This window comes from Choristoneura fumiferana, chromosome 23 (genome assembly GCF_025370935.1).
Source record: "Choristoneura fumiferana chromosome 23, NRCan_CFum_1, whole genome shotgun sequence".
NCBI classification, from domain to species: Eukaryota; Metazoa; Arthropoda; class Insecta; order Lepidoptera; family Tortricidae; genus Choristoneura; species Choristoneura fumiferana.
The window spans coordinates 17,376,116-17,403,962 of record NC_133494.1 but is presented as its reverse complement, the minus strand read 5'-3'; the positions used below and the strand labels follow the sequence as shown (position 1 = coordinate 17,403,962).

At 41.3% G+C, this 27,847-nt stretch overlaps 3 protein-coding genes across 10 annotated transcripts in view; 2 read left to right on the top strand and 1 right to left on the bottom strand.

The window, feature by feature from the left end:
- The window catches only part of LOC141440823 (uncharacterized), a 184,823-nt gene extending 180,572 nt beyond the window's left edge, over positions 1 to 4,251 (top strand). For all 8 annotated transcript variants that reach the window (XM_074105383.1, XM_074105381.1, XM_074105379.1 and 5 more), the window contains one exon: positions 271 to 4,251. In XM_074105383.1, the coding sequence (XP_073961484.1) occupies positions 271 to 332 (62 nt within the window). In that variant the 3' untranslated portion in view covers positions 333 to 4,251. The remainder of the gene's footprint in view (positions 1 to 270) is intronic.
- LOC141440826 (uncharacterized) lies at positions 1,572 to 18,244 on the bottom strand. The gene is made up of 13 exons (XM_074105387.1): positions 17,850 to 18,244; positions 17,319 to 17,478; positions 16,878 to 17,053; positions 15,386 to 15,589; positions 14,483 to 14,603; positions 13,788 to 13,958; positions 12,347 to 12,468; positions 8,597 to 8,740; positions 7,878 to 7,977; positions 6,575 to 6,751; positions 5,507 to 5,725; positions 4,947 to 5,042; positions 1,572 to 4,333 (listed from the first exon to the last, which is right to left on the bottom strand). The coding sequence occupies exons 2-13, from the start codon at positions 17,472 to 17,474 to the stop codon at positions 4,265 to 4,267; spliced, it is 1,755 nt and encodes a 584-aa protein (XP_073961488.1). The 5' UTR covers positions 17,475 to 17,478; positions 17,850 to 18,244; the 3' UTR covers positions 1,572 to 4,264.
- Positions 18,245 to 18,451: 207 nt separating this feature from the next.
- Sec31 (COPII coat complex component secretory 31) overlaps positions 18,452 to 27,847 on the top strand; it is a 36,659-nt gene continuing 27,263 nt past the window's right edge. The window contains exons 1-10 of the mRNA XM_074105391.1: positions 18,452 to 18,561; positions 18,702 to 18,922; positions 20,808 to 20,944; positions 21,750 to 21,919; positions 23,526 to 23,608; positions 23,917 to 24,033; positions 25,154 to 25,298; positions 25,576 to 25,734; positions 26,752 to 26,907; positions 27,764 to 27,838. Coding sequence (XP_073961492.1) covers positions 18,720 to 18,922; positions 20,808 to 20,944; positions 21,750 to 21,919; positions 23,526 to 23,608; positions 23,917 to 24,033; positions 25,154 to 25,298; positions 25,576 to 25,734; positions 26,752 to 26,907; positions 27,764 to 27,838 — 1,245 coding nt within the window. The 5' untranslated portion in view covers positions 18,452 to 18,561; positions 18,702 to 18,719. The remainder of the gene's footprint in view (positions 18,562 to 18,701; positions 18,923 to 20,807; positions 20,945 to 21,749; positions 21,920 to 23,525; positions 23,609 to 23,916; positions 24,034 to 25,153; positions 25,299 to 25,575; positions 25,735 to 26,751; positions 26,908 to 27,763; positions 27,839 to 27,847) is intronic.

The window sequence follows — 27,847 nt, the reverse complement described above, 5'->3', positions numbered from 1 at the left end:
CAACCGTACACCATGCTGCCAGTTGTTGTTGTGGTGGTGATAGATGGGTTTGTGTGATTTGTGTGTGTTCTTACAGTGTGGAGGTGGAGGAACTGCATGAACACGCATATTTTGCATAAGCTTGGTCTTTCGAAAGCGCTGGTGTTTAAAAAATGACTGTAGTTGCCCATTGATAAAAGTGAACATTGCGGCCTATTACTGAATGAATTTTGAATTTTAATTTTTATCAGTCGCGAATATACTACAAGTCGTAAACTGTCTGTATTCCAGCTCCCCGCGCGGCTCGGCGTCCGCCTACCTCAACAAGCTCGGCGTCGTCAGTCGCTGCCTGAATCAAGCGATGGACGCGGCGCGGGACGTGCCCTGATACGCCGCGCGCCGCCGGCCCGCGCCCGCCAATCACAGAGCGGCTCGCGTCTGATTGGCTGAAACGCCGTGCCGCACACGCGACGGTTATTTTGAACTCTTTGATGTATGACTGGTGTGTATCGAAAGGTTCTATGAGGTGCGTGAAGCTGGGATTTTGTTTTAATATCGGCTTTACGCGCCCGATGAGTTGCATTTTGTTTTATGCTAATCCCAATGCATTTCCATATAATTGGCCAGAAATAGACGTTAAGTATTAGAATAGTGCCAAATTTAACGTATTAGTTGTAATTGTGTTACTTAATTTATTTTTAGAATATTTGTAGGTAAGTTTTTTTTTCGGAGGACCTGATTCCATGATTTCGGTTGTTACCACTCCGCCTATTTGATGTATGTGTGTCTGAATGCGTGGGTGTCTAAACAACCTTGTCGTCCAACCTTGCCTTAGTACCTAGGTAAGGGAGACCGAGGAGAGTTGTGACATCGTCGATTTTTTTGAGAACTTATTTACTGCTATCAAGCTCAGAAGAGTGCGTGTTTGATAGGTCGAGACTTGTACTAAAAAACGCGCGCTATTCCGGCTCTTTTTTCTAATTTTTTTTCGAGGCTTTAGTGCACCTGTGTGACTGCCAGCCTTATTGAAAGACTCTTGCGGCTTGCTAGCAGTTAATAAGGTCAAGAAAATCGACGTTGTCACTACTCTCCTCAGTCTCCCCCTAATAAAAATAGATTTTAGATCGATTCTTTACAAACACTATTTTTGATTCCCATTTTGAAATTTAAAAAACACTTGTAGTATTTTGACATTCTCTCTTACCGTAATTATTGACATTTCTTATAATTGTGCTAAAGCACAAATGACCTGTTACCCAGAATAACTGAATATCGACCAAAATATATGTTTACATAAACCTTAAGTAAAAATTTAGCCAATACACGAGCAACTCATTTCTGTTTTTGAAGTATTACTAGCTTAAAACAATATAAAACCGTAGATTTCTCTTAGAGAGATGCTACCAGGTAACGTCATCTTTAAATCAAAGAGGATAATTTAAAAATGAGTCGAATCAACTTCATGGTTTTTTCGCCACGAAATTTGACATATGTACTTTAGTCTTTTTATTTATTTGTCAATCGTTTTTTTTTACAAAGGACCGTGTACCTTTCCGCTGAGTTATTTTGGAACGCACTGTATTTTTATTGTAAAAAAAAACATAGTGGTCGATATCCAGTTAGTGTTGTTAACTTCACGCCATATCAGATTATTAGGTTACGGGACGCACGAAAGTACAAGTTAGACTAAGTTAGTTAAGCAGCGACTGACCGACCGAACGATCTGACGTTTCAGCTGAGCTTTAACACGAACGACGTAGAGGCGATAATTGAACAGATCTAAGTATTCTATTTGTTGTCAACGAATGACATTGCAACTATGAAATTAGAATATCATTAATAAGGGCGTCTTGAACTCTTGACAGACGAAATAACGCTATATAGATGGCGTTACTGTCGAGAGACCAGAGGCCGTATTGCCTAACGTTTCTGACGCTCGCAATCGCAATCAAATGACAGTTTTTGTACACGAAATCTGTCATTTGATTGCGGTCGCGAGCGTCAGAAACGTTAGGCGATACGGCCTCTTGTTTGACTTTGCAGTCTTGCTTGGGATTGGCTCATTCAGTTATTAAAACCAACCAATCGCAAACTTGGAGCTGTGGCGGCCTAGTGGTTTGACCTATCGCCTCTCAAGCGGAGGGTCGTGGGTTCGAACCCCGGCTCGCACCTCTGAGTTTTTCGAAATTCATGTGCGGAATTACATTTGAAATTTACCACGAGCTTTGCGGTGAAGGAAAACATCGTGAGGAAACCTGCACAAACCTGCGAAGCAATTCAATGGTGCGTGTTAAGTTCCCAATCCGCACTGGGCCCGCGTGGGAACTACGGCCCAAGCCCTCTTGTTCTGAGAGGAGGCCTGTGCCCAGCAGTGGGACGTATATAGGCTGGGATGATGATGATGATGAATCGCAAACTTGACTCAAAAGATGTCAAACAGACCTCAAGATAGTAACGCGAACATGTCTGTCACAGAAACCCTAATTGTAATTTTAATCAGACGCTAAACATAAAATTATTAGGTGCTTAAATTTTTTGATCGATAAACTCAGTTTATATAACGGCATTGTATTACTATGTAACATGAATGCTTAGATACGTTTGGGTCACTGAGCAAAAGCGGCATCTGACGAAAGTACAGAAAAAAACGCTGGCATATGAATATATGTATCAGTGGCGTGGCGTCATATATTTCCGTGGTAAAGCCGAAGCAAAGATCGCTTACATCTTTCATAAATTATGTATGTCTTATTAAATGATATTGTAACGGATAACTCACGTCTTAAACCGAGTTTAGCTCGACATGTTTCGGGCTATTTCGTAGCCCTTCTTCTCAGGAGCACGCGACTCGGCGGCTGCCGCAACACGCACACTACGCGCCACCGCTCTGCTCGCGCGACTGCCCGACGAAACTAACACCGGCGCACAACTACCCGCATTTTTATCGTCATTTTTTTTAATTGTTTTTGTTGTTTTATTGTTTGGTTTAAGACGTGAGTTATCCGTTACAATATCATTTAATATGAGTGAATCTCACGGTAGTTTCATGTTATGTATGTTTTGTTGTTTTATTTTGTAAATATTGGGCAAACCGGTGGGAATAGGGTTCTATGGACGCTTCGCCGCTGACATCAGTGGTGGTATAGTAAAAATACCTGTTAAATAAACAAATAATAGATCATTGTCATTTGCTGATAGCAATTTATTATTTTTCTAACGATAGACAATATTATGTAAGCCAAAGCCAACGAAAGTATTACAAAAGCTGTGTACGCGACACGATTCCATATCTCGATAAGGCACTATTAAAATTGCACCGTAATATTTATGCGTTTGTTGTCGAAATAGAGTTGCTAAACACACTCTGCCAAAAATGAACTTTATGTAAATAACATAAAAAGTGCACACTAGCTCCCTGTTTAACACTATCTGATAAGCTTCTGATATTTTATCTTACGAATATCTGTGCAGTTCATCTGTCATCCACAAAAGACGTCCTGCTGGACAAAATCCTCGCCCAAATACGCTATCAAAGAATTATCTGTTTATTTGATGAAAATAACCAAATCCTATTCTCGTAAGTCCAAACTTTTTTTTATCATAAATAGTTCTACAGACCGAGGCGAGAATTCTAAGTTTTGTGATTTTGAAAATTACTTACCTAAATTAAAACTTCATATTTATTGAAAAATTTGTACTCCACCATGTACAGTTATTCTTAAAATTGATTTGTACTTTGTGAAGTACACGAGAACTTACGAGGCTATACCACAGATTGTCAGATAAAATAGCAGGAACAGGAACTTATGAGTGGTGAAACAGGACTTAGTATTGTAAATGTTACAGTTAGTTGCAAGTTTATTGAAATTTAATTGTTTTCATAGATCAACTTAGATGAATTACAATCACAAATCGGGAATAATTGAACTAGTTTCGGTCCAGTACTATTCTATTATATTATGATAACATAACGATGAACTTGCGACTCTTTGTTTCATTAATACAACTTGTTAAATGAAATATGTGGCACGAACGTTTAAATATCAGTATTTTAACTCATAACGAACAAACTACACTCAATGTGACCAAAGATTTATTTTAATTAGCTAGTAAATTAGTTATGTAACACAAGGAAATTTCAACATTTTCAACACACAAATTTGCCAATCATCCACCATTATATCTAGTCACGCTAAGTTTCACTGTGCCATAACTTGCTCTCTATGGAAACAGACAAACACTGAAAGATAATAAATTAATGATATTTTGTAAGCCGTTGTTTTATTTACTTCTTGAGATCGCAGTCGCAGCCCGGGGTCTGGCAGGGCACGATCCGTGGCAGCTTTAAATCAGGCTGAGAAAAAAACATCAATAATCAGAACGCATAACTCTCTAATATTGATTGCAAGGAAAGTAAGATTGCAAAAAATAATAGGGAAAATGCAAGCATTTTTTCTTCTCCCAAAATCCGCACAAAGCGTTTTCGCTCTTCGTTCATCAACCGCACAGCAAAAGAGTGGAATTCCCTGCCTGCGACTGTGTTTCCTGAACACTACAATTTGGCCGCTTTCAAGTCCAGGGTGAATGAGCATTTACTAGGCAAGCGTGCTCCATCGTAGGCCTCATCCTCGCTTTCCATCAGGCGTGATTGTGGCCAAACGCAAGCCTATACTGTATAAAAAAAAATAGAGTGGCGTCGTAAGCCAAAAAGCGGTATCAAAATGCTGAGCGACGCGCGGGGCGCGGGCAAGGTAGGCAAACGTAAGCCCTGATTGATGTGCACGACTGTCACATGTCACCGTTAGGCTATGTACGCACAATGCTTCTAACCGCGCGGTCTTAGCGCGCTGTCCTTCTTCAAAGTGTCGCTTAACAAAGAGACTACCGCGCAGTCAGCCTTAAGTGCATACATAGCCTTAGACTTACATGCCGTGGGCTTAGCCCAAGCAACAAATCTTAAAAGCTACCTGCGCATCTCTTCTCTGAAGACCGTTGGCGCGAGAGGCGCGTTTGTAATCTTCTACAGATTCCTCGGCCGTCTCCAGTGGTTTGGAAGGACCAGCCTGCAACGTTTGATACTATGAAAAGTTGCCATATATGAATATTTTTGTAGGTCTATTAGACTGCGAGCCAGCAACAGATGTTCATGGAAAAGTAAAGTTCATCTCTGGCGATAATTTGTAAAATGCTTTAAAGAGACATAACATGAAGCTCCGTGGACGTCTGCTGTTGTTCCATTGGTGGGTGAAGTAGCGGTAACGTCTCACGCATATAAAAATACTGATATTTTTATTATTTCTTCTCGGTTGAAAAGGTGACTATAAAGTAGTAATTAATTATAATAATAATAATAGTAAATTCATTTATTTCTGGCAACTTGGCCCATATAATAAATACCTTACAGATTAACACAAATAATATTAACAAACGCGATAAAACGGCGTGAATCCGTTGAGTCACCATCTCTAACGTCGCATTCATCTGGGGATAATAGTCAGTATAATATTAGTAGGAAGGTATTCCTCACTTTATCAACGGGCTGCATCCCATCCCGCTTCTCTTCCGGCGGCGGCGCTTCCTCGGGCTCGTCGGGCGCGTCCGGGCCGCGGTCGGGCGGCGGCGGCGGCGGCTCTTGGTAGCCGGCGTCCGGCGCCGAGCCGTCCCACGGCGCGTACGAGCCGAAGTGCTCCTGCATCGACTTGGGCAGCTCCGGCATCGGGTACAGCCGGTACAGCTTGCAGTAGCGCTGGGGATGGACATTATGATATGGAGGAATCGAAGTAGCTGTGAATTTTGCACCATTACAATGGTACAAAATCCTCGATAATAAGTAGGTAGAACAAAGTTCTTGCCTCGGTAAGATAGGTATGCAGCATTTATTTATTGTTGTCATTTTTTTGACAATCTAGCATTTTGATTCACTTCCAGTGGTCGGATTGACCTGAAATTTGGCTACTTACATAAGTCCGGGAACAATACCTACATTAATCTTATAGTGAAATTCTGGTGGTGACACGACGGAACTCCTCAACGGTTAATGGCATCGACTTAAAATTTAGTTCGAACGATAATGCAAGTACAATCAACAAACGCACCTACAGTCAGCAAAAAAGCTTTGTTGTTTTTTAACAAAAACTTATAATTTTTTCTTAAGTCGCCACGCTACACTCTTAATTTTAGAGAATTAAAAACTACATGGTCCTTGCTACGTGGCTGTTTTGCTTCAACTAAATATACTGTTAAGTAAAATTTGGAGCATGTCAATATTTTACTAAAATGATCTGCATTAGTTCTTCATCACACTTCTGACTGGATTACCCTATTGTGTTACTTACATCGATGCCTAATGATTAAGTTCCGGTTATTTATGCTTCTTTAGGTACCTCTTTAGGTAGCAGCTTCTGCAGTATTACCTCTCCACACTTCCTGACTGGATGACCGTGCTGTGCTACATAGATTGACCATTCCTGATCATATAGTCAGGTCAGTTATGCTTCTTGACTTGTTTCAAAAACGTTAGGTACTGTATAAGAAGCTTCTGCAGCATTAGTTCTTCATCACACTTCTGACTGGATTACCACGTCGTGCTACTTACATCGATGCCCTTCCTGATGGCGAGATCCGGTCGGTTGTGCCTCTTAGCCTCCTCCAACAACCCTGCAGCGTGGGTCAGCAACTTGTTGTCGGCATCACGCAGTTTCTGCATGGCCAGTTCGCCGTAGAAGTAGCGGGTTTCGGCGCGCTCGCGGGCCTCGCGGTCGGCGCGTTCCTTCTGTAAACGAAACAAAAATTTAAAATCCCAAGAGATTTAGAAACAATAGTACATTGTGTCTTAAGGGCGGTAAATAAGGAATTACGAACGAGAGTATATTAGAAGCCCGAAGTCGAAGACTGAGGGCTTTAGTGAGTCGATGTTCGTAATTCTAGTACCGCCCGTGCGACATACAATGTTTTTCATCACATTTGCGAGTAAAATTGTATATTTGTAAAAGAAAAACTAATATTTTTTCAAAAATTCGGATACCGCTGATTGCGCTCTTGGCAATCCGCAGCATGTGCATAGCGTGCGTGTGCAGCGCGCGCACGGAGCAGCAGCACGCCATGCAGTAACAAACTCATTTACCGACCTTAGCCTCCTCCAACAAGACGCGGGCAGCAACTTGTTGTCGGCATCACGCAGTTTCTGCATGGCCAGTTCGCCGTAGAAGTAGCGGGTTTCGGCGCGCTCGCGGGCCTCACGGTCGGCGCGTTCCTTCTGTAAACGAAACAAAGATTTAAAATCCCAAGAGATTTAGAAACAAAAACTTTTTGAGTGCAGGGCCCAATTTATAGAGCTATTTAGCTACTGTGGCTAAAGATAATTTTCGCCGACCAATACATAGGATAAGGTAGTAACCAAGAGATGCCCACCGGTTATATATATGTAGGTAGGTAAAAAGAGCTCCTGGCGATATACCTGTGCAGTAAGCGAAATACAGTTCAAATTGAATTGGCGGCGGAGCAGTGAGGGCGTGGGAGGGGGCGTAGGAGCGCGCGCGGCCGTCACGCCATTGGTTTGTTAGTTGACAGATGAGCAAACGTATCCTCTCCATTAGCCACCCAGAGAGCTCTTTTTACGCGCGTTAACTTGTACGCGCCGAGTGTGCTACCATCTACGCTACGTGAGCCTTAACCATCTCTCCCTGTCTCCCTCCATACCCTACAGGCTTACAACGCAAAGTCTCAGCTAGATTTGTCAACCCTTCTCTCTAACTCGAGCGGTTTCATTCTCACCCGTGCAATCCCTATTAAACGGACAAAAAAATCCGAGTGCGAGAAAGAGAAAACAAGGAACTCATCACACCATCGCCACTCGGTACGTGTTGGCTGACCAGACAACTGGGAAAATTAAAACTCACCCAAAGTCGTAAGGTTTCTTCTCTGAATTCTTTGATCTTGCGCTCTTTCTCCTTCCGCAATTGCTCTTGGAAGTCTTCGTACAGTTCGGCGTTCTTAAACCTTAAAAATAATATAAAATACAATAAAACAATAGCCATAAAACAAAATAAAATAATTAAGGACTTCTCCAACAGAATTCTATTATTTTTGTTTTCGTTGTGTCTCTACAACCGTAGTAAGCATAGGGTCTTAGGGAAAAAAAATAACTTCGCAATTAATTTATCTGTCAGCGGCTGTATTGTAAAATAACTTCGCAATTAATTTATCTGTCAGCGGCTGTATTGTCTGACAAGGTCGATGGGAAAAGACCACGTGGTCATCCACCAATAGGTAATATACCCGATGGCCATACCTACCTAGGTATGTCTCTCACAGGCCTGCTTGCCACAAAAGCACTAAAGGCTGCCGAAGACAGAAAACATGGAGACTAAGCATAGTGCAACGCCAACGAGCCATCATCTCTTCATACTGACGCGACCTCAAGCAATGAAGACACAGACGAAGACGAAAAAGTACTGTATGAATGAACTAAAGCAAGTAGCCAGTTTATATAGTCGGACTCGCAATTGACCTTAGGAGCCTCCGCTCCTTAGTGCCCCAAAGCGCCCAGAGCGTGGACGTCTGGAGGGCCAAGTTTAGAGGTCTGGAGTCCAACTGGCCCTGATAACTCAGGCATTACCGGTTCATGATCTCCCACTGGCGGCGCGTGTTGAACTCGTGCTGCTTCTGTTCCTGCTGCGCGAGGAACTGCGCGCGCGACTCGCGGCGCACGCGCACGAACTCCTCCTGCTTGCGCTTCTGCGCCAGCAGCCGCGCCTCCGCGCTGCAAAAGACAAATAACTCTACTTATGCACTTAAACATTGGGGCCTGGCCATATCAATCTTTTTTTTGGGGGTATGGTCTCCTATAAACGTCATCGGTCGCTTGCAGCGTCAGTCATACGCTGCTTCACAATGCTTACGATAGAGATATACTGGTTGTGGTCTCTTACATACGTCGATGTCGGGGTCTTGACGTAGTACGCAGCATTGAAACGCTTTGCATAACGTCTCTGTTATTTCGAACCATACTTACAGCGTTGAGTAGTGTCTTAAGTAAAATGGCGAGATTTAATAAATAATATGGCGAATCTTGGTTGTTTGGTAGAGAGAGAGAGAGAGAGAGAGAAACATTTATTTACACATGTAATTATCTATTCTGGATTAGATTATCTAGCCTGGATCAATCAAATACCTATAAAGGTGTAGCGACTCCTAGCGCCATCTAGTGAACAACAATAGAAACTCCGACCATGTTCTACATCGCGCTATCGAAGTTTCTCAACGCGGTCGCATATATACAAGTTCCGACGCTCTTCCTTCGGACTTCGGTCCCCAGGCATAACACCTGCCTGGAGAGAGATCTCTCTATTGGAGCTCCCCCCACATTGGTGACCCCGACGCTCTTCCTTCGGACTTCGGTCCCCAGGCATAACACCTGCCTGGAGAGAGATCTCTCTATTGGAGCTCCCTAACATTGGTGACCCCAACAATGGACGAAAAACGCAGCCTTCGAAGACATCCAAGACGAAGACGCAGTCTCACAGCAGGCCAGACTAACCACACCGTGCACCACTAGCATGTAACTACATATGCCTGGTGTCTACAGTGTGACAACCTCAACTCAACGCAGCTCCCCGCAGCTCACGCCACGCAGCTCAACACGGCTCACCCACAGCTACGCAGCTCAACGCAACTCAACTCAACGCTCGCCAACAAGGCTCCGAGCAACACACTCAAGCAACTGGCACCTGCAAGCGCCACATGACGCACAGACTGCACCGCGCACTCCACACCGACCTCCGTCTAAAAAGGGGGCTGATGTAGCGACTCCTAGCGCCATCTAGTGAACAACAATAGAAACTCCGACCATGTTCTACATCGCGCTATCGAAGTTCTCAACGCGTCGCATATATACAAGTTCCGACGCTCTTCCTTCGGACTTCGGTCCCCAGGCACAACACCTGCCTGGAGAGAGATCTCTATATCGATACCTCCTACGTATACTGGTACAAGTGACAAATTTCTGATTTTTAGTTTTTTGCATTTTTGTGATTAATATTTCCTTATTTACCTACCACAAAAAATTTGGACGGATATTTCTATTAGTTTTGGAAATAAAGTGACGTATATGAATGCATCTAACACCGTTTTGCTAATCGGTACAACGTATACTGAGGCAACCGACATGCACCACTATACGCGGCACCGATATTGTCGCGGGGCCGGGGAAGTCGAGTGTAACTGGCAGTTGCCTCAGTGTACGCGCTAGCCGTCGCTGCGTGCGGACCGTTTAAACTGTTCTACGAGCACATAATTTGATAGTATATATAAAAAAAAACATGTTTTGGTTTGGCAAGACCACAATAGCCGTATTTCTCATAGACAGTCATGGAAACTAAATCCAATGTGAATTCTTTTCGTGATCTATTTCGCTATGATTTCTTTGGCAAATGTATGGGATGTCAACATAACATTGGTAGTACAACGGTTCCACCCCAGTACCAGTACGTGATTCAATTTCCTCGGCTATACCTACATGTACGCGTGCTAGAAATATAACATTGCAGTATTACATTGCATTTTGGCAGTTGAGCATCCCCAAAAAGAAAACAGTAAATTAAAATGAGAACAGTAAATTTCAATATACCTACAGGTTGATAAAAAAAATCCTGTACTATACTGTAACCCATATTAGGGCTACTGATTACTAATACGATATAAGTGGGAAAACATCGAAATTAGAAGTCTTCTTGCGACTCCACTTCCATACAAAACTTCTTTTTTTCGAATCACAGTATTTTTCTACTTGGACCATATTAGTAATTAGTAGCCCTAATGTGGTTTAAAGTATAGTACAGGGTTTTAATAACACCCTATACACATTTTTTTATACACACCTAAGAAATGGTACCTGGCTATGTATATGGCGAAAACGGGTAAACCGTATGAAGTTATATAAGTTTCCCAAGACTCAGAAACAGACACAAAATTTAAATCTATTGTCAAGAAGACATTAATATATAAGGCGTATTATTAAAATTAATGATTATATCATGGATAGGGAAATTTGGAAATAATTCCGATCCGCATTGGCGAGTGCTTACTCCAAATAGCGAATTGAGAACTGTTTTAAATATGTAGTTGTGTTAAATACTTGTAATGTATAGATATCACTAAAATATGATTGTAAATCTGTTTACAAAATATACCTAGGTTTATTGCCAGACTCTTCTCAACAGAGGTTTTTACGAACCGGTGGTAAATTTTTTGACATTCATAAGTGCTTGTTACAATCAAAATTGAATAAAGATATTTTGACTTTGACTCAATATTTCATGTCAAAGCTTGTCTTAAGCAAAGTGCCAATCAGACTCGCGCACGAAGGGTTCCGTACCATCTATACAACTTCATTAGGATTAGCAAAAAAATGGCAAAAAAAACATTTGTTGTATGGGGGCCCCCTTAAATATTTATTCTGATCTATTTTTTGTTATATATATATTATATCGACTACAGTTATACATAATCTGTGAAAATTTCAACTGTCTAACTATCATGGTTCATGAGATACAGCCTGGTGACAGACGGACGGACAGCGAAGTAGTACGGAACCCTGAAGAGGCACAAAAAGCTAAACCGTTATGTGGATACAAATGGGTGCGATGCGATATATGTATCACATGAGGAACCTTTCACAATAAAATATGAGTACACATTTGAACAGGAATACGAATCAATTGAATGTGCTTCCATTAATTTAAAGCACTTAATACAATTACTTTTCTTAATAAAACCATTTATATTTCAAGTGAGGTTTTTTATAAAGGTATATTTCTGTATTTTGTATAGCACGTTTAAAACATTACTAGCGGTATATTGGTACAAGTGGCATGCTAATGTTAGCGTATAATGATGCAAGTGATAAAAACGTTTATAAATCAATAGATGAAGGTAAAAGAGCATCTTTTTTATTGTTCATTGCAAGCCATATAAGTATTTCATCTAAAAATTCATATACAATATAAAAATATCGTTAGATCAGTAATCTACGCATTACGCCGTATACTGGAGCAAGTGGTAATTAGCTCAGTATACCGCACAACTACAAGATGTAAAATACGCGTATAGTAGTGTATCTGCCATTTTCTCAAAAACTATAAAAAATTTCAAAATTCCATGAATACAGGTAGAAAGCCAATATTTTCTTTGGAACTAATGCAAAATTTTGAAAAGTTATATCACCAAATGAGAAAGTTACAGGTTTTTAAACCTTTGAACAGCTCTCCTGTAAATTTATGATTATGCACTTGTACCAGTATACGTAGGAGGTGTCGATATTGGAGCTCCCCCCACAAAGGCTGTACTCGTAGATAATCAGCATGCTTACACGGCCTCCTTCTCGGCGATGGCCTTCTCTCTGGCGGCGCGCTCGGCGTCCTCCCGCGCCGCGTCGCCGCTCTCCAGCCGCTGGCTGATCTTCTCCAGGATACGCAACTTCTCGTCTTTCACCTGCAGTGAAGCAATGCCTTGTCCAGGGGGGCTACTATGAAATTCGAAGTTCGTATCGTACAGTCCCTCTCACTCTCGTATTGAATATAATAAGCGTCAGCGGGACGGCAAGATACGAAATGTCGTCTCGTGATCATGGCGCATGCAACTGTGCTGAAATATCGAGCTTCTCTTAAATCAAGGTACCTATGCGGAACAAAACCGAATTTAAAAATCCTAAAATGACAAAGTTCGAATTTTCCACTTCGTAGTAACGCCAGTACTTTTTTAGGGTTCCGTAGCCAAATGAAAAGAAACGGAACCCTTATGGATTCGTCATGTCTGTCTGTCTGTCTATCCGTCCGTATGTCGCAGCCACTTTTTTCCGAAACTATAAGAACTATACTGTTGAAACTTGGTAACACCTTGGTTCACACAAAAATAGAAAACAACAATAAATTTTGGGGGTTCCCCATACTTAGAACTGAAAATCAACATATTTTTTTTCATCAAACCCATACACGTGTGGGGTATCTATGGATGGATAGGTCTTCAAAAATGATATTGAGGTTTTTAATAAGTATCATTTTTTTCTAAACTGAATAATTTGCGCGACAGACACTTCCAAAGTGGTAAAATGTGTGTGTTACCCCTGTAACTTCTAAAATAAGAGAATGATAAAACTAAAAAAAAAATATATGATGTACATTAGCCATGCAACTTCCACCGAAAATTGGTTTGAACGAGATCTAGTAAGTAGTTTTTTTAATAAATAAATAAATTATTGACACTCCCCTCTTTGTATATTTTGGAAGTAGCCTTGTTCGTCAGAAATAATATCCACCTTTTTAAATTTTCAAATAACATGCGACGTAAACATGCCCTAGTTCTCCCTGAACCAAAATTAAGTATTTTTAAAAACGGTCCATATTACAAAGCAATACAATTATACAATAGAATTCCCATAGATTTAAGAAGTGAACAAAATAGCACATCCTTTAATAAAAAATTTAAAAAATTCCTAATAGATTAATGTTACTACTCGATCTCGGAATTTATGTAGGAATTTAATACGTCATAAATCGTAAACCGCAATGTACCTTTCATTCAATCAACTCAAATATAAAAAATAATAAACAAAAAGTGTACGGAACCCTCGGTGCGCGAGTCCGACTAGCACTTGCCCGGTTTTTTTTTATATAAGAGGGGGAAAACGAGCATGCGGGTCACCTGATGGGAAGCAATAACCGCTTCCTCAATCTGGCGACAACGTTCCACATCCTCACACCGCTTAGCTACCTGGCACATCTCTGGTGAAACGCGTCGTTTATGTTCGTCACCTCTTTCTCAGTCCTCCGGCGCTTGTCCTCGGTCCTGGCGCGGGACCGCATCAGCACCTCCTGCAGTTTGTCGTCGAGGCGGTCCCTGGCCGCCACCTCCTCGTGGCGCGCGTCCGCTTCCTCCTTGGACCGCTTCATGTCTGACCAAATGCGAGCTTTCTCTTCTGCTTTCTGGAAGGAAGAGTGGAAAGTGTGGAATAGGATGGCGTAACCAGTGTAAGCGTTTAAGCGTGAGGTTTTTTGCAATTAAAAAGACTCGCAAATTGCAATAGCGTTGGAAAATTTCACTGTGCACCTTGTGTACCGCTGTGGTTTGTCTAACAAATACGCGTCACGGATTGACCAAGACATGGGTTCGATCCCCGGCGTCATCATTCATTTTCTGGTTTTCCAATGTGTTCTAGCCACACTATGTTTATGTAAGTATAATGGTTGTAAGTTAGAGATACCAGAGAGAGATTACACCTGCTATATTACTGTATTATGTTAGTTGCCTAGGTGCTCCTTGTTCCCACTGCATTCCGGATGAGTACCCAGGCTTCGTGGATGATAAATCATTAGTAGTCTTGCAGCTGTATTGAACTAAAGTGCTGCTGCTGTAAGCTTCATTTAATAACTAACCCAATATCTACGTGATCCACATTCCGTCATTGAAAATGGTTAAGTCTAAGAAATCCTTAAATAGTGGCACTTACAAAGTTGGCTTCGAATTCAGCGATGGCGGCCATCTGTTTGTCAGCCTCCATGTTGTCTTTCTTCTGGTAGTTAAGCTCCGTCTCATATTCGATGCGTTTGCGCTCCGAAACCTCATGCGCCCTGCGACAGACACAAGTTTAGTGGCTATTTGGATATATACAGACGGATGAGAAGAAACTCATGGCTACGGCATGTAGAATTCAAAGAAGATACAGACTAAGTAGTCATATTTAAAAGGAATTAAGTAGACCATGACTATCTTTAAAGAGTTTCCGATATTTTGACGGATTCTGCCAGCGTCTTAGAGGATTACGGATATACTGAAGAATTTGCAGGTAGATGATTATGATGTGTTGTACCGTGTTTTTAGGTACAGTCGCCATCCGATATTTCGGAACGGCCAAGGTGGTCAACAATATCGGCACATGCACTCTATTATTTAGGTCTTAGGGTTCATGTACCTATCAATATTTTGATCACCTGCTTGGTCGCTCCGAAATATCTGATGGCGACTGTACATACCTAGGATGCGCACTTTTGATCTATCTTTTTAAGTATTTTCGATTCCGTAAAAGCGCATCGCCTTAAAAAAATCACCCCCACTTTACGTCTATGGGAGGTACCACATTTTTTTTTTGTATTTTTATTGTACCATTTTATCGGCATAGTTTACATATATAGGTATCCGTGCAAAATTACAGCTTTCTAGCATTGATAGTCCCTGAGTAAAGCCGCGGACGGACAGACAGACAGACATGGCGAAACTATAAGGGTTCCGTTTTTACCATTTTGGCTCCGGAACCCTATAAAGAGCTCTTTTTTATTGTTCTGTGGGTGAAAACGATTGCGCTGGTTAGTTGCAAATGTTATCAATAAGGCCGCAGTTCAAATACAATCCTCACTGGTCCAGTATCTCCTTCTGGTGTTGCTTGTTGACCAGGAACCTTTGCCGTCGTTTCTCTGCCTGCAGCGCGTGCCAATCCGCCGCCCTCCGGATGACCTCATCGTCGTCTTTCCGTTTCTGTTCCACCTCCTCGCGCTTCCTCTCCACTCTGAATTTAAGCTGTTCACTGCGCTCTTTTTGAATGGTTGTTTCTATCACAGCGCTGGAAAAACGAAATGATAAGAGTTTCTTATGTGTAAGACAGCCGGTGAAATAACTGGCACTTGAGGTGTTCCATCTTAGGCCTCTAGGTTGGCAACGCATCTGCAATACCCTGGTGTTGCAGTTGTCTATGGGCGGTGGTGATCTCTTACCATCGGGAGACCCACTTGCTCGTTTTCCATCCAGTCGAATAAAAAAATATATAAATAGGCCTAGTGTTTTTGCCTTTTCATTCGTTTTCCCTGGGTTCGTACCCCGGCTAGCATTACTGAGGTTTTCGAAATTCATGTCCAGAATTATATTTGAAATTTACCACGAGCTTTACGATGAAGGAAAACATCGCGAACAAACCTCCACAAACCTGCGAAGCAATCCAATGGTGTATCGAACTTAATTACCTGAGCTAAGTATATTCATCATCATCATCATCCGGAAGACATCCACTGCTGAACAAAGGCGGAATCCTTTAGAACACCACAATGAACGACAACTCGCCACTTGCATCCACCGTTGCCCGCAACTCTCACGATGTCGTCAGTCTGGTGGCAGGCCTGCCAATGCTTAGTCTTCCGGTTTGCGGTCGCCACTCGAGGATTTTTCTTTCCCAACGGTTATCTGTTCTTCGAGCAATGCGCGATGTGAGCTATATTACCTGAGTTGTATCACCTGGCTATATTAACGACCGGATGGCCAAGTGGTTAGAGAACCTGAGTACGAAGCTTAAGTCCCGGGTTCGATACGGCCGAGGCAATGTTTGTATGAAGAATACGAATGTTTGTTCTCGAGTCTTGGATGTTTAATATGTATTTAAGTATAAAAACGTATGTATTTATCTCAGAGGTGCGAGCCGGGGTTTGAACCCACGATTCTCTGCTTGAGAGGCCATAGGTCAAACCACTCGGCCACCACGGCTCTCGGCCACCACGGCTCGCACCTCTGAGTTTTTCGAAATTCATGTGCGGAATTACATTTGAAATTTACCACGAGCTTTACGGTGAAGGAAAACATCGTGAGGAAACCTGCACAAACCTGCGAAGCAATTCAATCGTGTGAGTGAAGTTCCCAATCCGCACTAGGCCCGCGTGGGAACTACTGCCCAAGCCCTCTCAATCTGAGGGAAGGCCTGTGCCCTGCAGTGGGACGTATATACGCTGGGATGATGATGTGTTTATCTATATGTATAGTCTGTTTATCCGTTGCCTAGTATTCATAGTACAAGCCTTTTTGCTTAGTTTGGGTTTAGGTCCATTGGTGTCAAGTTGTCCATGATATTTATTTATTTGAATTACCTGAGCAGCAGCTTGGGCGCGTCCTTGTTCTTGAAGATGATGTCCCTAGCGCTGTGCATGAGGCGCTGCTGCTGCTCCCGCTGGCGGCGCACGTACCGCTTGTAGAACTTGGCGTTGGTCTGCTCCGCGATCTCGAGCCGCGCGCGGCGGAGCTCCTCGTTGCGCTTGTTCATGTTCTACATAATAGTACATTGTGTCTTAAGGGCGGTCAATAAGGAATTACAAACGAGAGTCTATTAGAAGCCCGAAGTCGAAGAAGGCGCTGCGGACGGGGCTGCGCTGCTGCGCGCGAAGCAGTATCAGTACGGGCATTGACTCAAGCGACCGACCTTGGGCTTCATGACAAGAAAATTTGTACGCGCAATGACTCATTTACCGACCACGGCACTCATTCCAGAACAATTTGAAGACACCCATGGTACTGATATTATGGTTACTGACCTCAAGCGAATTGGGCCAGTCCCTGGTCATCTCCTTGCTGATGGTGTCCAAGCGGCGCACATACTCGCGCTGGCGGACCACCTCGGGATTCTCTTTGTTAGGATCCGTCCACTTCATGATGCGCGCCCACTCCGCCTTCGACATCACTAATGGCATGATGCTGGAACATCAAATGAGGGTTTGCTGGCAATTGGAATATCGCTAGATGGCGTTAATATCCTGGAGTCCGTTTAGACCCTATGCACATACATAGGCTGCGTCTCAACCAAGAGATGTGCGAGGATAATGTGTTTTTCATGCACCAATAGGAACGCTTCATTTACCTCGCCTCACTCCGCTCAGCTGTTTCCGCCAGAGCGGTGCTGTGCAAGGACAGGTAAATGAGGCGTTTCTATTGGTTCATGAAAAACAGATTGCTCGCAACACATCCTCGCACATCTCTGGTGGAAACGCAGATTTATATAAAGTAGGTATTTTTAAGGAGCTACCTAACAAAGCGCATTTCAATAAAAAAAACAATTAGGCAAGTACCTCGTATTAAAGTGTGGATCTCGTTGTAAATAGTTTCGTCATAAATCTCTACTCAATCCTAAAGTTCGTAAATTACTCTTCTTTTAATGTACCTACAGTCAATGATAGATAACATTGAGGTACATTTTTGTGAAAGTCAATAAAAATGCCTTCAATCTACTATTACTTCTCTTCTATTGTCGTTTTCGACATTTGGTCGACATTGTCGTAGAGGATTTATTTCTATTTCTCTATAGTAAATACTCTTTGAAAGTAAACAACGCAAACTTTTTAGTGGCCAGGGAGACTTGAGTGTAGTTTGATAGCAATAAATACGATTTTTGTGTTCGTTTTGTGCATAAATGATTTAATTTTGAAAACAATTCACAAAATAAAATAATGATATTGTGGCTCGATGTAATAACGTTGCCTAGGAGATTACAATAGCATTTTTTTTTGTAGAAAGTTATTCTTGAAACTCTTTATCATTAACGCTATCAAAAATGTTTATTAGTTTCAACCCAAATTACTGTCATTACCGATGAGAGCATAACAATAACTGTTTATATTTGTAGTTTTAATTATCATTGTAGAATTTGAGTAGTCGAACGGAACGCTGCAGTACCGTGACATCGCTTGAGCTGTCAATCTGACAGCGTATTTACGTCAGCCACGTTGGAAGTGCCAACTCGGTGTTTTTATGATAAATATTTTATTTTTCTCCTAAAATACCGTAAGTTTAACATAAGGGACGCTCTAAAATCCTTCAAAAATCCACAAAAGTTGTTACAATTGGGATAACTTGTGTAGTTTTTTGGTATTGCGTGTCATAAAAGTGGTGACATAATTCGGTGGTTGTTTGGTTTGCTTTAGCGGTGTTGGCGAGTGATAATGAAGATCAAGGAGTTGAAGCGGACGGTGAACGTGAGCTGGTCGCCGGCGGAGCGGGTGCCGGTGATGCTGGCTGCCGGCTCGGCCGCTCAGCAGGTCGACGCGTCCTTTAGCTCGACGAGCCAGTTGGAGCTCTACGCTTTGAATCTCGAAGACCCGGGACTAGATCTGGAGCTGAAAGCTAGCTTCCAGACGCAGCATAAGTAAGTATTTAGACGCCACTCGTAGCTATGTTGATTTCGTACATTTTTGAGGCTAAAAGGAAACAATTTTCAATACTTTTCGACGTGTTTCATTCACACTATGGCATTGGTTATACTTTAGTTGGCGATTCATATATAAATATGTTTCATAGAGGTTTCAAGCAAAATAATACCTGTTATTTGTATTTTTGATTATTTTTTTGGTAATTATGGTACCCTTATTATGGAAACATTATTTAAATACCATTTATAATTGCATCATAACTTCATAATTGTTTTGTAATTGCTCCATAATAGTCTTTATATTCATTACTGCAGTCGAGTTTGGAAGAAGTGGTATTAATGACAGAGTTTTAAAGCTTTTTTAAAGTACTAATTCAAAAATATGGAAATGTCTTATACAAATTCAAAGATGCTACAGTATCTGACCCAAAGGACAATAAGCAAATTTAATGTATAAATGCATCTCCCTTAGTACTGTTTTTTTTTATTCGCTTTTTTGCGTCTTACTTCTGGGCAAAGTCCTGTCCTCTTTTGCTCTGCAAAACTACATAAACAAATTCACCAAATAAAATTCAATAAAGACATTGTTTTTTTTAAACCCCGATGCAAAAAGAGGGGTGTTATAAGTTTGACTGCTGTGTGTCTGTCTGTCTGTGGCCCCATAGCTCTTAAACGGGTGAACCGATTTGAATGTGTTTTATTATTTGTATGCAATTTTTTATGCAATGTTTTATCAAAATCGGTTGAGCCATTTTTGAGATATTGAACTTTGAAGTGACGGTGTGGGGGGTTTTCCAACTTTTATTTATTTATTATTATTCTATCATGGTTGAGTTGGACATCATACTCGTACAAAATTTCTCTAGATTTATCAGTTGAGATTAGTGGTACTATTGGAATAAAACATTACCTATCTGTTATTTACAATAGCAGGCTATCTATGAATCTATGTACAAATTGAATTCAAATTCATGACATCAAAAAACTAGACTGCCTTTAAAAATCTAAAAAGAAAAGAATTCATTGGCCTAGAATCTGTTATATTGTATTTCGATCCAATTTATGAAAAGTGTAAACAAAGGCGCCATTTATTTTAGACGCCGACCACAGACATTCAATGATGTGAAAACCTAGAACCTATTGCAAAATAATTAATCTGTTCAGTAAATCGATTAATGTATTAATTGAATAGATCAAAGTATTTTTGTCAATTTCATTATTTACAATACTTGATTTCATTCCAAAGACTGTTTATTCAATTATAAAAGCAGTAACTATTTTTAAATTTTAAGGAAAGTAAATAAGTAAGTAAGTAAAAATCTTTATTTGTAAACACAAGAATGCTATACATGCAACAAAGACAGTACATACAAACTAACACAAGTTTTAACTTGCACTAAAAATTGCTTATTCATCCGCGCATTAATCAATTTTTAAAATGTCAAATTTTCCACCATCTCTATGCTGGTCTATGCTACTACAGATTATACACATGTTTCAATCAAGAAATAACGTCAGATTTTGATGAAGATTTTTCAAATGAAAAATAAATATTGAGATCAAGTGAACTTTGGTGAAAAATGTGATTAGACATCTATTTAAAAGACACGAATTATAGATAAATGCGTTATTGAATCGATCCAGTGAGTGTTTATATAAGAATTTTGATGAAATCGGCGTGTTTACACTTTTAATAAATTGGATAGGCACAACGTATAAGCAACTTTTTTTCTTTGATTAAATTTTTTTTTTGTTTTTAAAGAAGTTTGGTTTTTTGAATCGGGAACCTTGAAGCACACTAAATAGTAAATAGAGTTCACATTGTGCGAATATCAATTTGTCATACAATATTTTTTAAAGTATCACAAAATGTCTCTTTCAGATTTCATAAGTTAGTATGGTCAGGGGCAGGCGTGATCGTAGGAGGCTGCGATGGAGGACTGCTGGAGTTCTACAGCGCTGACCGGTTACTACAGAAGGCTGAAAACCCGCTGCTGAGCAGCAGCAACAAACACAATAGTAAGTAATATACCTACTGTGGCGACAGCCCTATGCATTGTATTGTTGTCAGCATTTCGGATTGGCCATGCGGACCCGACTCGTCGGCCGGCAGTCGGTCTCACACCTCGATACAGATCGCGCGACTAGCTCGCGCCCCGACTCCGTCCGCCTGGCTAGAACTATTCTTTGTATATGTGTTAGCATATAAATTAAGTGTAACTATTAAACTCTAGTTAACTACCAAATTGTGCTTCGATTTCATCTCCCACCAAGATACCCAAACGGTAGTTAAAGTTAAACTACTTATATTCAAAATAAATAAATACATAAATATCATCGGACACTTGACACCAATTGACCTAGTCCCAAACTAAGCAAAACTGTAAAGTACTTGTACTGTAAACATACTACTTTAATTAATTATATAGGTTTAAATTAATAGGTAAGATTAACGATTACATTGATTTGCACTATCTAAGCCATACCTACATATAAGTACCTTTAAATGTCATTGGTTGGTAGCACTTATTAGAGTTTTGCGATAGTCAGCCAGCCCTGTGTATCTTACGCACACATTGACGCGTGTACAGACGTCGTCGTGCCTATGTAGATTCAAGAACGCGTATTTTGTACGGCGTGGCCGCCGTGTGACAGGACCGCTCTGGTGGAAACAACTGAGCGGAGCGAGGCGAGTTATACGAAGCGTTTCTATTGGTTCATGAAAAACACATTCATACAACACATCCTCACACATCACTGGTGGAAACGGAGCCTTATTAAGTAAACCTTATTATAAATTACTAAAGCTGACTCTCTTCCGCAGATCACGTCACAGCATTGGACATAAACCCGTACCAGAAGAACCTGTTGGCCTCCGGCGCATCCGAAAGCGAGATCTTCATCTGGGACCTCAACAACACCGGTCAGCCCATGGCGCCCGGCTCTAAAAGCCAGCCTCTTGACCATGTGCAAGCGTTGGCCTGGAACCAGCAGGTATCATAATGCGATTACTGCCTTTTCGCAACGTAACGTTTGACAACCTGTTTCATTTCGCAAACTCTAAAACTGTAAACATTTCAGGATTTATTTCAGGGCCATCGTGTAGAACCCTTTGGGTTAGGTTAGGTTAGTTTTATAAAAATTCTGAAATATTTAAAGTTTCAGAAATATTAAACAGTAGGGAAATGAAAAGTTGCGAAATGAAACAGGTTGCCAAACGTTATTCGTCGAAACATTAGTAAACCATCATAATACTTTGAGTGAAAGAACGGAATTATCGAACTGACTGAATCGGGACCCGCTGTGGCACCTCTTCGTAGTAAAAGTCATAGTGATATTGAGTCATGAGACTGTTCTACGGTGGGTCAGGAATCAAATGGTTCGACTGTACAGTCACTGGCATCAATATTATAACGCGAATTCAGTATCATGGTACCAGACGTTCAGTTGCTGTCAAACGCGCGGGCATTATTGCTGTCTCGTTTTAGAATGGGCTTCGATTAATATAAAATTCGTATTATTTAAAAAAAAAGCTTCATTTTATAAACTTTTTTGTTCAGCTGTTGGTGATTGACTGTCCTGGTCTGAGACGATGATTTTACTTATACTTTATGCACTAGTTTCGTGGGTCCTCGCGTACCTACTTTATAAATAAAGGACCAATTAACACTAAAAATAACGGCCGAATGTACCTTATAAAGTGAAAATCATTGAATAAAGAATCTTAAGAATAGGGACAACGTCAGTCAGTTCTCTTTATATTTTGTCGCCATGACGGATCATGACCAAAGAGTATTATTGATACCTATATAAATCATGACATATTTATGAATAACAAAATAAATTATATTTACACCGATAGTAGCGATAGAGCTATATTTCCAAAAAAAATTGAAATAATTATGATAATACGGCATCCTACGGACATTTAAGATACTCAAAAACATAAACCATAAACATATAGTATGTGCTAGTACTGCACTCTGACGGGATAAAATTGCAGTAATATTCCCTATTTTGAAATAATATCCAAAACAACAAAGCAGGTCAACCACGTCTACGTTGTAAGCAAAAAAATTAAGTCCCAGGAGGCTAGAGCATATACAAAGTCAGCAATTCAAAGTTTACGAGCATTAGAAGTTTAAATAAATAGTAGATTGTACAACAAGAGCATAAAACAAGCCATTTTAACCGAGACGTTCATATAGACACGTCGAGGGAAAAATAGGTGTAATGCTCGAGTTTTACACTTTGCTTTTCAATTCGATTGCGAGGAAATGAAATATCAACAGTGCAAATAATTATTTACTTACTATGTACCTTTTATTGCTCATGTATCATTATATCATTATACATTTTTAGTTTTATTGATCTATTTTGGTTGATTTGATTGATTTTTAGTTTTATATAATTAAAAGTTATTATAAAATATATGTAGAAACTTCTTTGTTTGTGGCTGTTTACACCGGATTACCATGGTCTTAGACGAAGATTTTATTTTATGCACTAGAGCATAAAAAGTCATTTTAAGTCGCCTAGATCCAGCATAAACACGAACTTTACGAGCATGAGTAGTGAAAATTGTATTTTATTTTGTCAGGTTCAACATATACTTGGGTCTACGTTTGCCTCGAGATGTGTCGTTTGGGATCTCAGGAAGAACGAGCCTATTATGAAATTGAGGTATGTCCTAGTTAGACGAAGCTCAGCTTGATTATGAAATATTTGGATTTGCATATTTCGCTTGTCAAAAAATCCTTAGGCACTTGTCTCACCACAAGCGAGGAAGCAATTAGCAGATTATCTGTCGAAGAACCGACAACTGCTGGAGTAATGAGTTTTGAGTGGAGACCGCGTCTTGGTAAACGTAGTGTAGGACGCCCTCCGGCCAGGTGGAGTGATCTGCGAAAGGCTGCTGGTAGAAGCTGGATGGCGCTCATTGAGGGAGCAGTGGACTGATATGGGCTGATGATGATAATGTGTGTTGACAGCGACAGTCAGTCGCGGTCCCGCTGGCGCGCGCTGGCGTGGCACCCGGGCGTGGCGACGCAGCTGTGCGTGGCCTCCGAGGACGACCAGGCGCCCGTCGTGCAGCTCTGGGACCTCAGGCCAGTATACCCATACCCACCAACAGGCGCGGGTGGACTTCAAATATCAATTATAGGGCCCACTGATACAATGAAAAATTCTGTGGTCAGACTGCACCGTTTGATCGATCTAATTTATCGTAAATTCTTACGCCTCAGCCTCACACACGCTACAGTTTATTTATTTATTTGTTCTCGGAGAACCAACAGCTATAAATTACAGAATAAGCTTATTTATAGTAACAATAAAGCCAATTAGTAGAAACTTTATAGGGCTAAAACGAAAGCATTCATCCGTTCGTAATTGGTCGGCTGCGCGCTCGCGGCAATATCGTTGCACGCTCGCGGCGATATAGTTGCGCGCTAGCGGCGATATAGTTGCGTGCTAACGGCGATATAGTTGCGCGCTAAATACAAATACAAATACAAATAATTTATTTGTCAAACATAGGTTGAAATAGTTGGTAGACTGATCATAGATTTGTATCACTATGCTGCGCCCGAGGGCATACAAATATAAATGTCTTGTAGGTAGGCACATTCAGTCATGCAGTAAACTAAATAAAGTCTAAAAAGTTGCAGAACTATCACGCATATATTCCTCCATTGAATAGTAGGCCTTACCCGCCAAAAAGTTAAAAAGTTGTTTCTTAAAATCGCGAATATCTTCAGTCATCAATATATTCTTCGGAAGTTTATTAAAGATCTTTGATGCCATGCCGAATACGCTTTTAGCAAGTAATGCTGTTTTGTATGGTCTTTTGTTAATTTTACCTTTTTGGCGAGCACTTTTAAAAACCGGAAATTGATTCCTATTACATTTTACGTAAGTTGATATTTCGAAAATGTATATGCAGGTCAGGGTTAGTATACGTAACTTAATAAAATGAGGCTAGCGGCGATATAATTGCGTGCTAACGGCAATATAGTTGCGCGCTAGCGGCGATATAGTTGCGTGCTAGCGGCGACATCATTGCGCGTTCGCGGCGATATCGTTGCGCACTCCCTTTGCGTTCAACTCGCCCACAATTCCCCAGTGTGATATGATAAAAATCTTAATCTGTCGTGTCTGCCTGATCTCCAGTTTTCAACCTGTACGCTCCGTTGCTAATCTCCAGTTCGTACCGTGTTTCCGTTGCAGGCTGGCGGCGTCTCCCCTGGCGACGCTGGAGGGGCACCAGAAGGGGGTGATGGCGCTGTCCTGGTGCCGCCAGGACCCCGACCTGCTGCTTTCGGCCGGTAAAGATGGCCGCGTGCTGTGCTGGAACCCGAACAACACAAAACCGGTCAGTTTATTGTAAAGGTCGAAATTATAATGTTAGAATGTTTCTGGCTGAAAAATTAAAGGTAAATTACGGATTAAATGAACATTTGTTTCCAGTATTGCTATTTAATTTCCTTAAAATCGAAGCGTACAGTGTATACCTAATGTTGTTTACAAAACTCATTTTACCCTCGGCTTGACTATCAAAACTCGCCTGCGGCTCGGATAAATTGGCGTGTGGTATTTTTGTGTCACTTTTAGACTGTAGAAAATGCGGTTATTTCCTTTATTTGTTTTAGGGTGGCGAGTTGCTAGTGGAAGTGTCGCAGCAAGAGCAGTGGGTGTTTGATGTGGCGTGGTGCGCGCGCGACCCCAGTTTGCTGGTGTCAAGCTCTTTCGAGCAACAAGTCACCGTGCACTCGCTACTGGGCGGCGGGGGCAGCGCTAGGCCTGAGTCTGTAAGTAAAGCAACAAGTCACCGTGCACTCGCTACTGGGCGGCGGGGGCAGCGCTAGGCCTGAGTCTGTAAGTAAAGCAACAAGTCACCGTGCACTCGCTACTGGGCGGCGGGGGCAGCGCTAGGCCTGAGTCTGTAAGTAAAGCAACAAGTCACCGTGCACTCGCTACTGGGCGGCGGGGGCAGCGCTAGGCCTGAGTCTGTAAGTAAAGCAACAAGTCACCGTGCACTCGCTACTGGGCGGCGGGGGCAGCGCTAGGCCTGAGTCTGTAAGTAAAGCCCTGTGATAGACAGACGGACAATGAAGTTACTGTAATAAGATAACGTATGGCACTTTTCGGGTACGGAATTCTAAAAAGAAGCCACACGGCGATAGACGTTGCTAACATTCGAAACGGATTGTAAATAAAGAAATCAAATATGTATCTGTGAATGTGTAAAGTGAAAGTTTTAATTCCATTTTAAGTAAGTAACTTCATTGTTTGAATTTAAACTTGTATCATGACAAGAACTATTGCAGCAATAATAATAATAAAAAAAAACTATGACAGTCTTTTGGCTGCAATGCGAGAGGAAAAGTAAGTTTTATTTAGGACTAGCTGTTGCCGCGCTTCGCCCCCGTTGTATTTTTTCTGCATGGTCTTCCATAAAAACCTCCAGGCAGTAACGAACACAACAAAAAAAGAGTTAGCGAAATCGGACCAGTGATTCCCGAGTTTTGCGCTTAGCAACACATTTTACGATTCATTTTTATTAATATTTATAGATATTCCAACCATGTTAGTCTGGTTGTTATAAAAGCATCTTGCGGATTTTTCTTCGTTTGTTAATAAGGTTCGACGAAGCCAATAGAAGTACTCTGCCGCATGACTATTTTTCCTTTTTTATTCATTGCAATAAAATGATTTCGCTATGGAAGATTATTAGCGCTAATCCGCGTTGCCATTTCGCACAAATCTTGTCCCACAATAATTTGCTAGCGAATCCTTTACACTAAGTTGTTCTTTTGCCTCATCAGAGCGGTCAGAACCAGTCGAACATCTTGGAAGCGTTCGGCGCCGCGTCGCTGGGGCAGCTGCCGGCGGTGGCGCGCGCCGCGCCCCCCCCTGCGCCGCGCGCCGTGCTGCCCAGGGCGCCCAAGTGGCTGCGTACACCGGTCGCCGCCAAGTTCTCCGTGAGTACACTTCAGAGGCGGAATCATCATCATTATCATCTTCATCATCGTCATCATCATCATCATCATTATCATTATCATCATCATCACCATTATCATTGTCATCATTATCATCATCATTATCATCATCATCATCATCATCATCATCATTTTTATCATCACCATTATCGTTATCATTATCATCATCATCGTTATAATTATCATCATCACCACCATCACCATTATCATCGTCATCATCATCATTATCATCACCATCACCACCATCACCATTATCATCGTCATCATCATCATTATCATCATCATCACCATCACTACCATCATCACCACCATCACCATTATCATCGTCATCATCATCATTATCATCATCATCACCACCATCATCATCATCACCATCACCATTATCATCGTCATCATCATCATTATCATCATCATCACCATCACTACCATCATCATCACCACCATCACCATTATCATCGTCATCATCATCATTATCATCATCATCATCATCACTACCATCATCATCACCACCATCACCATTATCATCGTCATCATCATCATCACCACCATCACCATTATCATCGTCATCATCATCACTATCATTATCCTTATTATCAATTCATCAACATCATCATTATCATCATTTTAGCTGTAAAACGTCCTCTCCCCTCATATATTATATAATCTCCCCCAGAGACCTCCAGCTGCTTAGGTTGGAAGCGGCCTGCGTCCACTATGAACCCATAGCTTTAACCAGGTCATTCGTCCCTCTCGTTGGTAGACGTCCTACGCTGTGCTTTCTATTTTTTACAAGAATTATATATTTTATCCTGATCTAATATTATCGTATTTGTTACAGTTTGGAGGCAAATTAGTAACATTCGAGAAGTGCCCTGATGAAGCCAACTCACAGAAAATGGTCTACATTAGTCAGGTAAGTTCT

Bases quoted from the DNA above. Each gene is read 5' to 3' on its own strand.
- LOC141440826 (XM_074105387.1), bottom strand. From the start codon at position 17,474: ATGCCATTAGTGATGTCGAAGGCGGAGTGGGCGCGCATCATGAAGTGG. The intron at 17,054-17,318 runs GTCAGTAACCAT...ACTATTATGTAG, and splicing joins ACTGGCCCAATTCGCTTGAG to AACATGAACAAGCGCAACGA. The intron at 15,590-16,877 runs GTAATTCAAATA...TCGTTTTTCCAG, and splicing joins GCGCCCAAGCTGCTGCTCAG to CGCTGTGATAGAAACAACCA.